This window comes from Cervus canadensis, chromosome 4, assembly GCF_019320065.1.
Source record: "Cervus canadensis isolate Bull #8, Minnesota chromosome 4, ASM1932006v1, whole genome shotgun sequence".
Classification (NCBI taxonomy): Eukaryota; Metazoa; Chordata; class Mammalia; order Artiodactyla; family Cervidae; genus Cervus; species Cervus canadensis.
Genome location: NC_057389.1, coordinates 80,280,066 through 80,293,777, shown reverse-complemented (window position 1 = coordinate 80,293,777; position 13,712 = coordinate 80,280,066). Strand labels below are relative to the sequence as shown.

Below are 13,712 nucleotides of genomic sequence, written 5' to 3'. Positions count from 1 at the left end.
AAAGTACATCATGAGAAATGCCAGGCTAGAGGAATCACAAGCTGGAATCAAGACTGCTGGGAGAAATATCAACAACCTCAGATATGCAGATGACACCACCTATACAGCAGAAAGAGAAGAGAAACTAAAGAGCCTCTTGATGAAGGTGAAAGAGGACAGCGAAAAAGCTGGCTTAAAACTCAACATTCAAAAAACTAAGATCACCGCATCCGGTCCTATCACTTCAAAGCAAACAGATTGGGAAAATGTGGAAACAGCATCAAATTTCATTTTCTTGAGCTCCAAAATCACTGCAGATGGTGACTGCAGCCACGAAATTAAAAGGCATTTGCTCCTTGGAAGAATAGCTATGTCAAACCTAGACAGTGTTTTAAAAAGCAAAGACATCACTTTGCCCACAACATAGTTGAAGCTGTGTTTTCCCAGTAGTCACGTTTCGATGTGAGAGCTGAACCATAAAGAAGGCTGAGTGCCAAAGAACAGACGCTTTTGAACTGTGGTGCTGGAGAAGACTCCTGAGAGACCCTTGGACAGCAAGGATATCAAACCAGCCAATCCTAAAGGAAATCAACCCTGAATATTCATTGGAAAGGCTGGTGCTGAAGCTGAAGCTCCAGTACATTGGTCACCTGATGGGAAGAGGCTGACTCACTGGAAAAGACCCTGATGCTGTGAAAAACTGAGGGCAAAAGGAGAAGGGGACAACAGAGGATGAGATGGTTGAATGGTTTCACTGACTCAAGGGACATAAGTTCGAGCAAACTCAGGGAGATAGTGATGGACAGAGAAGCCTGGCATGCTGCAGTTCATGGGTTCATAAAGAGTCTGACATGACTTAGTGACTGAACAAGAAGAAGTAAGTGGGGAAAATACTATTTTCATAGGTAATCAAAAGGAAGAGCAGTACAGGAAAGGAAAACTATACAACACTACTGAGTTCTGTTGAGGATTATATTCGTAGAGCATAGGCCCCTCTGCTGTAACACAAAATGTGTTTCTGAAAACTCTTACACATTAAAAATAAGAGAATGCGAAGAATAAGGTTGGAACTAATCATTCAAAAGTTACACAGCTGTGTAACCAAAGCACCAGCAGTAACATAACCTGTACCCCAGGAGATGGCCTGGGCAATGCAAACAGTCAGTTCAGTGTGGCTAGAGCTGCCTCAAGAGATGCTCAGAGATGCACAACATCAGAGAGGCCTCTCTGACCTGCAGGAACTGAGACATTAGAGACAGAAATAGACTGAATACAACCAAGGCTCTAAGAACAAAGGTAGAGTACCTCTCTGGGGAAGGGAATCCTGGGCGCAGGATCCTTAACTTTGTTAAAATGGAACTGAGGTCAGAGCTTTCTTTTCCTCTGAACTCTACTCTTGAAATTCTGACTCTCCTTTACTAGGAAAAGTCACATATAAATCAATACAACCTCCAATTATAATTACACCATTTCTCTATTTACCCGTCACATATGAGCAACTTGGTGCTCCAGGAGCATTTGCAGCAGAACACCATTCATTAGTACTTTATATACCAAAAACTGACCTAAAGCTAATCTCAACTAAAATATAATGTATGACTATTAGGAGGAAAAGAGGAAGAAAAATTTGTATTATGAATAGAATGAAAAACTCAATTCTTCATCTTCCATAGATGGGAATGAATAAAAAACTTCGTGTTTGGAGAGGAGGGAGCAAAGCCAAGTATGGTATAAGCTGAAGCCAGACAGTCACTCAGGAGCCAGTTCATGAAGGGAAGAACATTTAGGTAGAATGACCATTATGTCCAAGTCTGTCTAGGGCAATTTCAATGGGCACCAGCTGTCCCAGTATAATTATCAATAGCTCTCTCTTTCACACACAGAAAGAAGTATCCCTGTTTGGATGCTAAATTATATGGTCAATCTATCAGGTGATACTGAGGAGTTTACTCTTTACTCTAGAAGCCACAGTCCTAGGAGCTACTTAAAAGTGTCTTAGGCAAAGGCAGTGAAACAATCACATTTTTTAGGGCAGAATCTTAGAGGGATAAGTGTTCTGGTACCCTATCCAATGTTTCGCTACATAAACATCAACTAAAAATCTACTTTAAATCAACCTTTAAGAACTTCTTCCTTTCACATCAAGCATCCTTTGTGACCTACATGCTTATTCCCATTTCTTCCTTAATAATGGTCACTGGCCTTTGACTAGCATTAGATGCTCCTCACAGTCAACAATATGTTCCCATGAATGAAAGTCAATGGATACTTTTTAGGCCTTATCAAACCAGAACTACATTAACATTCCTTTGTAAATCTCCTTGTTCCATGACTCAATTCTGGGCCTACTTCTCTTGCTATTACTTATTATCTTCACTGTAGGTTTTCCATCCTCTGCCTCATCCTCACATGTAGATGTTTTCCATGTCTGACTTTGTCCTTCTCTTTTCTCTCTTTACCCCTCAATATCAGGCTCGAAAAACTGTACCTCCAGTCAAGTCTCTCCTCAGAGCTCCAGAGAAGTCCTCCAAATTGCTGGCATCTCCACCTAGCAATCTAGCAACAACTAACTGACAAACACCATTAACTTCTCATTAACTCTGAGTAGGATGCTCCACATCTGGTCCTTTCCTGCCAGTCTCTGTTAAGAGCAACTCCATCTCCCCAAGTGCCCATGCATGGAAGCCATCTCCCAAGACTCCGATTTCCCTAACCTCCCGCACTCAGTACCTCTTCAGACCACCTCTGCCCCTCCCCACTTCCTGCCTCAGTTCAGGAGCCCTGGCCCCACCTGTTCATACTAGTGTTTCCACCTCTACTTTTTTTTTCCTCCACACAAATGCCAGACTGATCATGTCAGTCTTCTGCCTGAAATTCTCGAGGCTCTTCACTACCTAAAATCAAACCCTCCCTCACCTCGTTTTTATATACATCTACACAGCTCTAGTTTGCCCTTCTAAAGTTTTCCGTTTAGAAGTCAGCTGTACTTACCTCTCCACGTTCAGCTCAGATCTCACTGCCTCCCCCGTTCTCAGTAGCAGCTTTACCAGCTCCTGCTCTGCCCTGGGTGGTTGGCAGCCCCATCCCCCACAGCATGAAGAGGATCCTGCTATCACAGCGCTGATTACATTGCATTAGCATGCGCTTATGTGCTCAGTGGCTAAGTCCTGTCCGACTCTTTTGTGACCCCATGGACTGTGACCCACCAGGCTCCTCCGTCCATGGGATTTCCCAGGCAAGAATACTGGGTTGCGTTGCCATTTCCTCCTCCAGGGGATCGTCCCAACCCAGGGATCCAACCTGCATTGGCAGGCACATTCTTTACCACTGAGCCACCGGGGAAGCCTGGGTATGCATTAGCACATCGCCTCAGTATTTCAAACGGCTGCCTCAGTTACTGCACCAGTTTCCTCACCCACTGAACAAGGTTATCACAAGGCTTAAGAGACAGTATCTGTAAAGCATCTAGCACAGTACCTGGCAAACACAATAAGCACAAAATAAACATCAGCTCTTTTTGTCCTGCACCTTGCACATGTATTCTAATCTCTCTAGGTCTCAATTTCTGAACCCACAAAGTGAGCTGGATAGATCAGATGACCCAAGTCTCCTCCTAGCAGTAAAAGTGCTGTAATTCTATAAATGTAATAAGAGCAAATGCAGTAAAGGCAAAAATTTTATTTTAAAAGGACCAAGTAAACATACTAGCTAGGATAGTCTCACTTTCATTCAGGTCTACAGCAAAGACATCAGCAAAAACCCAAGACTGTGACCCAAATGTGAATCTTTACTCCTTTATGCTTGCAACATGACCATAACAATAAAAATGACCAAGAACTAAAAGAAATCCCCAGAAACTAAATTCTCTGAAACAAGAAAAAGTACACCCATATACTGTCAGCGGCATCAAAAATTGGCAAAGTTGTAATTACTTTATGCAGTGGTTAACATTTAATGAATAAATTAGTTAACATTTAACCATTTCTAGGTTAACCAGGAGGAAAAAAAATCTTACATTGTCAGCAAGAGAGAAGATAATCATGGCCCTCTATGATCTCTCAGAAATTAGGTAGATATAGCCACTGCAAAACCTACATCTTTGGTCACAGTAAACTAATCCTACCCTAAAGGCTGTTGATGTATCTTTAAAATGATGATACAGCACACGTACTGACATGTAAAGAAGTTCACAAAGCAGTGTAGCATGAAATAAGGCTACACATCAACATTTATCATGAACCCATTTTTGTTAATTATATGGATATAAAGAGGAAAACTTCAGAACTCTTATTTATGGAACTAAGGGTGATTTTTATTTTCTTCTTCGTACTTATCTCTATTTTCCATAAAGTACGTACAATTTTTGTGTAGCAATATATATATATGTATTTTTTTTTTAATAATTCCCCAACAATAACAGCCAAAGCACAAACCATTTTATCAGAAAGATATACTGGGGGAGGGGAGGTAGAGTTAAAAACTCCGATTAGGAAACCCCGGACCCCAGAAATAACTGGCAACTTCAGTTAGACAGGGTCCCGTCATACAATTGATACTTAGGGCTCATTCTCACTGTGTGTGCAAGAAATACATCTACAGTGATGATACAGAAGTCTAAAGATACCTAATTCAAAAATACCTGAGGTGACGTCATCTGGACAAATGAAAAGAACAAGCATATGGAGTGTATGGAGGGAAAAAACACCAGGCGCATTTTTATAGTGCTTCATCTTTCATTCTGTGTGTTTACTTCCTTGAATCTGGGTACACCAAAAGAATACCTAGTCTATCCTCCTACTTTAAATAAACAACTCCAAAAGTTATCTTGCTTTACCAAACATCCTTTGAAAGCATGGGAAGGAAGCATCATGATGGTTTCATTACTTAGAACCTGTCGCCTAGACTTTAGTACCAATTCTAGGCAGCAATCCTTCCCATTCTTCCCTTGAAAATTAAAGTTAATTAATTAATATTTACCATGAAGTTTTACACCTCTCATATTAAGGCTAGGGAGTTACTGGCAACTTGTTTCTACCAGGGCAAAATCAGGACATAAACAGAAGACCAAGCAATACATGAGATTAAGGTTTTTGGAGTTTTTTTTTAACTAACTACATACAAAGAAAAGTCCCTGGAGCAGATTAGCATTTATTATTTTAGATTTGAAAACTGGAAAATATGAATATTAAAACAACCCACAGGTATTGTTTAGTCTATACACCTAAATTGTATTCTCTGTGACCAAAATATGTATAAAGTCAACAGAATAAATGTATACAGTAAGTCCTCACCACTCCCTTTTCCCGAGTAAAGTAAGAGAAAAATAAACAGCTTATGTGATTTACATTGCATTTCAGTATGCTTCCTAATTTCTTCAAATTGCCAATCCTGCTAAAAACCCACCCATTAATATAAAACAAGTAAATGAAAGACTAGAAAAAGGTCTGAATTTCTTCATTCTTCCTGAGATTCAGAAAATGACTACTTACACCTTATCCCAATTATTCAGATGAGGAAATGAAGGTTCAAAGAACTGAAGTACCTGTCCCAAATCACAAATAGTAGGAAGTGCTACTATATCTCAGGCTGTCATGAGACACATGATTGACAAGTGTCCCGATTATACTTGTTAGCAGCACATCAGCACCTGTACACAACTTTTAATGAAAACACACAAATCCAAACTTTCCAACAGAAGTTTCCTTACGAAGGTACCGACAAAGCAAAAGTCAGAGGAATGTCCTTTTCCCGAAGGAATATACTATGTACGTTTGATCCCCTCAACCTGAAACCTATCCCACTCAAAATCTGCTTGGGGATGGAAGTAGGAAGCCTACATATCTTCATATGCATATGCAGCATGAAAAAATACAACCAACATTAAACTTTATTCTATTTGGAGAAAAGACATTCTTTTCACAAAATTATATTTAAAAAGCACCAACTTTTGAAAAGATAAGACACTCCACTTTAACAAAGCATTTGTCTAGTACCTCAAAGATTAATATGAAAAAAAAACTGGCTTTGAAAGCTACTGTCTATAATATACTAAACTAAGTTTCTTGGGATATCCTTTTAAAATTTTTTTTTTAAATGAAAATGTAAGTTGACTTGCTCAGCATCTCAAACAACCCTACAGCATCCATTGTATTAGTTACATTCCAGTGAGAAAGCTGAGTGCAGAAGAATTGATGCTTTTGAACTGTGGTATTGGAGAAGACTTGAGAGTCCCTTGGACTGCAAGGAGATCCAACCAGTCCATCCTAAAGGAGATCAGTCCTGGGTGTTCATTGGAAGGACTGATGCTGAAGCTGAAACTCCAATATTTTGGCCTCCTGATGCGAAGAGCTGACTCATTGGAAAAGATCCTGATGTTGGGGAAGACTGAAGGCAGGAGGAGAAGGGGACGACAGAGGATGAGATGGTTGGACGGCATCACCAACTCAATGGACATGAGTTTGGGTAAACTCCGGGAGTTGGTGATGGATAAGGAGGCCTGGCGTGCTGTGGTTCATGGGGTCACAAAGAGTCGGACATGACTGAGAGACTGCACTGAACTGAACTGAGCTCCCATTTCCACTTTCCTAATTATTCATAATTCTCAAAAAAGAGAAAATCACTATAGAGTTAATTTTGCATCCTTTCAAGTTTGAATATCTACTATGAATCAATCAAATTTATTTGTATTTGATGAATACAGTACAGCTTCTAGAACCTGATAAGCCAAGTGAAGTTATTAAGCAGTCAGTTAAAAAACATAATCATTCCTTTCCTATACATAAGTCCAGAGCTCTAAAGCTTACATTTTCATTAATTCATTTGGTGACAAAATTTGACCTGAATGGATATGAGGCTATTTTTAGACATTTTTCTCCACTTACTGTGACTATTAATATCTTTCCTTGCAGAAATGTTTATTTCACAGAGTGCTACCCCAGACCTCACTGGGGGTGTCATGTACAGTACATGCATATTATCTTCTTACATTTGGAACTGCTTTTAATTCCACAGGTAGCCATGTGGGTTTTACATGAAAGACTGTGGACTTATACCACTGAAGGAAAAAAAAGTGTTTCCATGTAATTAGTTACTAAATAATCATTCAACATTATTTTCTCTAATATTTAGTTTTTCTGCATAATTAGCTAATATGGAAATTCTCAATTAAATCCATTTTTTATTTTTTGTTTAAAGTGTTGACTGATGGTATGCATCATCATTTTTTGCAACTGTTCCCCAAAAACCTTCCAATGAAACATACTAATAATTAGGCTTTCAGTTCAGTTCAGTAGCTCAGTCATGTCCGACTCTTTGCAACCCCATGGACTGCAGCACGCCAGGCTTCCCTGTCCATCAACAAATCCCGGAGCCTACTCAAACTCATGTCCATCGCATCAGTGATGTCATCCAACCATCTCATCCTCTTGTCGTTCCCTTCTCCTCCCGTCTTCACTCTTTCCCAGCATCAGGGTCTTTTCCGATGAGTAGGTTCTTCGCATTAGGTGGCTGAAGTACTGGAGTTTCAGCTTCAGCATCAGTCCTTCCAATGAATATTCAGGACTGATTTCCTTTAAGATTGACTGGCTGGGTCTCCTTGCAGTCCAAGGGACTCTTAGAGTGAATCAAAGTAGCTATATCTTAGATCTGAAATCAGTTTCCATGCAAGAGACCACCTGAACAGAAACTGTTGTCAAATTCTTTCTAACAGGACAAGTGTCTCCAAGAATTCTTCTGTCTTTGGACTTCCTTGGCAGTCCAGTGGTCAAGACTCCATACTTCCACTGCAGGGCACATGGGTTCATCCCTGGCTGAGGACCCACACATGGAGAGGTGAGGCTAAAACAAAGAATGCTAAAAACCAAAAAAGGAACTAAGTAATTTTTGAATCTATAATTCTCTTAAGACTTGTTTTCCTAACCTAAATACACCCAAATGATAAGACTAATTACAAAGACTTTGACTCCAAGTAAGTTAGAGAAAATTATTCATAAACAAAAGAGCTCAATCATAATGAAACAGATAATAAAACATTACTTTGTCATCCTACAAATCATACTTCAATTATTACATTGCTCAAAATTAAATGATTTCCAAAATTTCCAAGGATTACCATGCATTGATCTCCCCACTAGACTCTTAACAAAAAAAGCAGTTAACAACAAATAAACCCACAGGATCAAAGTGAACAGAAAAGGGCTCACTAGCAAACATTTCAACAAATTTCTAGTAGATGAAATGTAGATAAATGTACCTATCACAGATCATGCACACAAAGGCTAAAAGAGAAAGTGAAGCAGAATTAAAATGATGGATTAACCCATGAAACAGCTTTGCACCTCACCCTCTTGGGCACCCCTTAACATAAATGCAGGCTTTCCAACAAGTGGGCCAAGAGTACATTCCATTCATATATAAAGAAGTCTTAATTTGCTCTTCCACTCATAAAAGTAGAAAGGAACTACCTAAACAATCCAGCATTAATTTTCAAGCTTCACCTAGTCCTTCACTTGAAAATGTAGACTACCAAGGATCAGCAATTGACAAAAATTAGTAGGGGAAAAAAAAACCCAAGCCAAACAAAAGAACAAGCAACCAGGGAAGAAAAAGAGATAATCCAATGAGCAGAAGAGAATTTTAAAAAGAAAATTCTAATTACCCTCAGAAAGATTAAAGAAAATAACGCATCCTTAGACACAAGTTGAATAAAGAGAAATATCTGTATAAAGATTTCTTGGAATTAAAAGTATGACTCTGCCTTTAAAATGTCACTACTGAGCTGCAGAAAAGCAAAGTAATCTCCCAGAACAAAAACGATTATGAGAAAACAAGATACCCAAGAGTTCAACATTCTAACAAAAGAGAACTAAGAAAATAGAACTCAAAAAACATATGGAATAAAGGTCCCAGGGCTGAATAAAGATCAAGCCTTGAAATAGAAAAGATGCATAACAACTAGAATGCATAAGAAGATATCCATATCTAAGACCTATCACCACGTAATCCCAGAAAACCAGGATAAAAGAAAATCCCAAAGCTTTCAGAGAGGAAAAGAAAATCAAAGCAAATACCAAAATAAATAAATAAATAAATAAATAAATAACTGTGACTGGCATTGGGTAGACAGTAACAACATCTGGGTGCTAGAAGACAATGGGTCACTATGATAGTTTCCAAGCTTCGAGGAAAAATTCTGAAGTGGAATTTTATACCTAGCCCAACTATCAATCAAGCATGAGACAAAAATTAGTTATTTTCAGACATACAAGACTGGGAAAGTTTAACTCCTGCCATCTTTTCTGAATAAGTAACTTAAAGCTTCTCCCAACAAAATGAATGAAGGAACCAAGGAACCAAAAATATGTAACACAGGAGGAAACTGGATCTAAATTAGGTATATTAGTCTGTTAGTTGTACACCATGTCTTAGGAGCAGGGAACTTAAGGGAAGAAAATGGCCTCACATAATAGATATTATAACTAGATATCTTCAAAACATTTCAAGATATGCTAAAGGAAAATTTTTCTTTAATCAGCCAGAAAGATGGAAGGCTATTTAAGAACAAAAGAAAGTTAGGATTGAAATATCAAAGTAAAATGTGGCATGTTTTGAGGAGTTGATACATACTAAAAAATAAAATATATCTGACTCTGACAACAGAAATATATGTATAGGCTCTACATATATAAATATACATCTATCGAGCTAAATATATATCTATCGAGCTATTTTTCTATCAAATCCCAGTAGACATCTGAAATATTGTTTTCAGTTGTCAAGCCCTCAGACAGGCCTTCCTTAATGACACCATCCCTCACCCTGCTTCATTTGTATTCCCTTAGTATCTGTTCGGAGGAGGCAATGGCACCCCACTCCAGGACTCCTGCCTGGAAAATCCCATGGACGCAGGAGCCTGGTAGGCTGCAGTCCAAGGGGTCGCGAAGAGTCGGACACGACTGAGTGACTTCGCTTTCACGCATTGAAGAAGCAAATGGCAACCCACTCCAGTGTTCTTGCCTGGAGAATCCCAGGGAGCAGGGAGCCTGGTGGGCTGCCTTCTATGGGGTCGCACAGAGTCGGACACGACTGAAGTGACTTAGCAGCAGTATCTGTCACCCTAGCATTATATCACATACACTGATTTCACTGATTCTACTAATAATACACATATTCTTCACTTTCTCATCTTGCTGAAACCAGCATGCATTTTACAATCCATGCAGAGCCTTCTACAACTACAGTCAGCCAGGTGGCAGTCTTGTTACTATGTAAAAAAAACCTTTCCTGGATGCCTTCTGGAAAGATAACAAAAGCACCAGCACCAAAAATGTTTCAGATTATATGAAACACAATTCTTACTTAGTTGCTGAGTATCTCCCCTACATTAACATAAGAGCAGTAACTTAAAAAAAAAAAAAATCTCTGCATCCTCCACATAAAACAGTGACTGGCACTTAACAGATACTTGATCTGTGTCACAGTTAACATGCCAGAAACCAGGATGGGTCCAACAGGATATATCCTACACATTTGGCCCTGAAATTTCTTTTTTCTTAGTGGTACATATGATACTGGTGAATCACATAAGCAATAGCATCCAAGATAAGAAATTCAGTAACAACAAATTTGGAGGAAGAGGGGGCCAGCAGTGAGAGTACTGACCCATTTCAAAAGCTGACTCCAAAGGTTGAAAAATCCAGGAAACAGAAATACAAGCTTTTTTTTTTTTTTTGGCTGAGAGGCCAGCAGGGATATTAGTTACCAGACCATCTCCCACCAGGGATGGAAACCATGTGTGCCCCCGCATTCTGCCATATTCGGCAGGATGTTAATCACTGGACTGCCCAGGAAGTCCCAGCTTATTATCTTTATTTTGTGGGACTAAATACTCAAAGAAATAAAAACAAAAAGAGCTAAATGTGATTTGTCTCCTGGAAAGAGTCAGGAGACATCATTTATCACTATAAGCCAGTCTATATAGCATTTTAGTTTTACCAAGTGTACACACTCTTTCTGAACCGTTTTTCAAATATCTAACATCAGAGAAGTTGAAATTCACATATACAAAACCACAGGGACCCAGACAGGGACATTTACACGGATGGAGACAGAAAGACACTCAGGGGAACACAAAGTAAATCAGATTCAGGCATCTCCAGAAATTTCAAATGGCAAGAGGGGATGGAGACCTCCGGAATTCTGATGGCCTAACTGAGCAATACTTTAAAGCGTGACATCAACACTAACTGCCTACTGGTGGTAATCATGCCATTATTTTTTGCCTCACAAAGGCAAGGTAGGATCGGCAAAGTTTATCTCTGTGCCCTGGACTGATAATTCACACTCTCTTACGAGAATTAATTACAAGCTTTCCTTCGTTCGATCCCTGGATTGAGAACATCCCCTGGAGAAGGAAATAGCAACCCACTCCAGTATTCTTGCCCCTGGGAAGTCCCATGGACAGAGGAGCCTGGCGGGCTACAGTCCACCGGCTCGCAATAGAGTCCGACACGAGTTAGCGACGAGACAGCAACAACTACAAACTCCCTCACCACAACTCTCCACATTTATACAACACCCTTTCACCTGCTCTGGCCTGTCAACACGACAGTTGAGGGTACTGTGCTAGGTCTATCTTACATTCGAAAAATCAAGTGACTATTTCTTGGCGATGCAAAAGTTATGTGAGAGGACTGTTGCCGGGGGGTAGGTGGTCCGGCGATAGGAGAGCCGTGGCCATACAGGAAAACCCAGCTTGCGAAGTCCCGTACAAAGCAGCCAAGGACCCGCTTCTGTCTCCACAGAAAGGACACCTTTCCCCAAAGCTAACCAGCTTGAAAAACCCAACTTGCACGGAGCAGGCAGTGGCGCGCAGTTCAGACTCCTCCCCTCCCTCCGTGAGCAAGGCAGGCGCAGAACCAGCGCAAAATGTCACAGGGCCAAGACTAAGCGCGCCAAAGCGGGTCCCACCCCCGGGAGACCGGGACGCCGGAGGCAGGTCCCTCCCCTTCCTCTCTCTCTCGGCCCGCGCACAGCTCATTCATTCTCCAGGCGGGCAGCGGGATCTCCCCGGACAGCCATTCCAGCACCGCAAACCCACCAGACGCTTTGTCTCCGGCCTGGCCGGAAACCGGGGCGCGCATTCAAGCGCGCGCCCTGATGCCACCTCCCCGCACCTGGCGCCCGCCGAGTCCCGGGGCGGAAAAGCCTTCTGGATCTTACGGTCCGAAGCCCCAAGCCCGGAGCTGGTCTTTGGCGGGCACACGCACACACTTCGCCGGGTCCTACTGGGTATACAAGATCGGGAAATGTGCATCCCCGTCCCACTATCACTACTGCTTGAGGGCTCTGAGCGACCCCTGCCCCCAATAAAAAACACTAGATTCTTTCTTCTTGGAGACCGAGACCCTGCCCCTTCCGAAGGGCGTGGGCACTCCGGCCCTCGCCTCCCGCCCGAGCGGCACCCCCCGGTCCGTGTGTGAGCTACAGCGGCCGCCAGGCGAGCACTCACTTGAGGAGCAGCTGGTCATGCTCGGCCTTGAACTTGCCCAGCTCGATCTGCAGCTTCGCGCGCTCGCGGGCCGTGTCGTCGAGCGCGCGTCGCGCGTCGGCCAGCTCGGTCTCGTAGAGCGCCTTGAGGCCGGTGAGCTCGCGGCCGCGCACCTCCTCGCGCTCCGTCACCTGCAGCTGCAGCGCGCTGTTCTCCGTCTCCAGGCTGCGCACCTTGTCGATGTACACGGCCAGCCGATCGTTGAGCTCGCGCAGCTCCTCCTTCTCTTGGAGCCGCGACAGCCGCGTGGGGCTCAGCGGCGTGGTGGGGCCGCCGGCGCGACTGCCGCTCCGCGGCGGCACGGGGGTCGCTGTCGCCATGGCGATCGGCGGGGAGAACGGAGCGCGGAGGCCGCGGGCAGCGCCGGGGCACGGAGGGGGCAGCAGAAGGCGAAGCGGGAAGGCACGAACCGGCGACCCGCGCTCGCGGAGAGGCCGCCGTGGGGAGGAAAGACGGAGGACCCGGGGGTGGCGGGAGACGGGTTACAGCACAAAGGGTAAAGGGGGAGGACCGCGAGTCAATCAAACATAAAACGCCCTTTGTAAAAATAACATGCACACAGTCACACGCAAGCGCGCACACACACACACTCACACGCTCGGGAAATACGGGGCGAGGGTGCCCGAGAGGGCCGAGCAGAGTCCGCGCGCCGCCGCCGCCGCCGAGTCTCCCGCCCGCAGCACTTTGTTTCCTCTCAGGCGGCGCAGCGCCGCGGGCGGGGGGAGGCGGGCGGAGGGGCGGGCTGGCTGCGAGCCGCGGGGGGCGGAGGTGGCGCGGGCGGCGGCGCCGCGCTCCCTCCCCAAGATGGCCGGCGCGCTCCGGCATCGCCACGTGACCGTCGCGGGCCAACGCGGAGCCGGCGGCTCAGGGGCCGAGCCTGTAAATTCAAAATCGGGCCCTTAGGCCACCATCGGCTCCGCGCGCCTGGCTGGGCGTGGCTGGGGAAGGACCGAGGGCGGCGGGGAGGGGCAACGGGAACTGCTCGCGCCGCGGCCCTGGGCCCGGCGCTGGCCGGGCCTTCCCAGCGCCCCGCGAGGACCCCCAGGCGGGGCAGGGCCAGCGGATGGCGGGAAGGGGCCCAGAGGTTTCCGGGGCGGTTCCGTGCCACCACCCACACCCGGCAGTTCAGGGAAATTCAAAAGTAAACGTTTCTAGTAGCCACACACAGAACTCGCAGAGGCTGCGA

General features: G+C 43.8%; 1 protein-coding gene across 1 annotated transcript in view; it reads right to left on the bottom strand.

Annotated features, from left to right (window-relative positions):
* Positions 1–13,244, bottom strand: part of LMNB1 (lamin B1) — a 53,091-nt gene extending 39,847 nt beyond the window's left edge. The window contains exon 1 of the mRNA XM_043465942.1: positions 12,488–13,244. Within this exon, the coding sequence (XP_043321877.1) occupies positions 12,488–12,846 (359 nt within the window). The 5' untranslated portion in view covers positions 12,847–13,244. The remainder of the gene's footprint in view (positions 1–12,487) is intronic.
* Between the last annotated feature and the right edge of the window lie 468 nt (positions 13,245–13,712).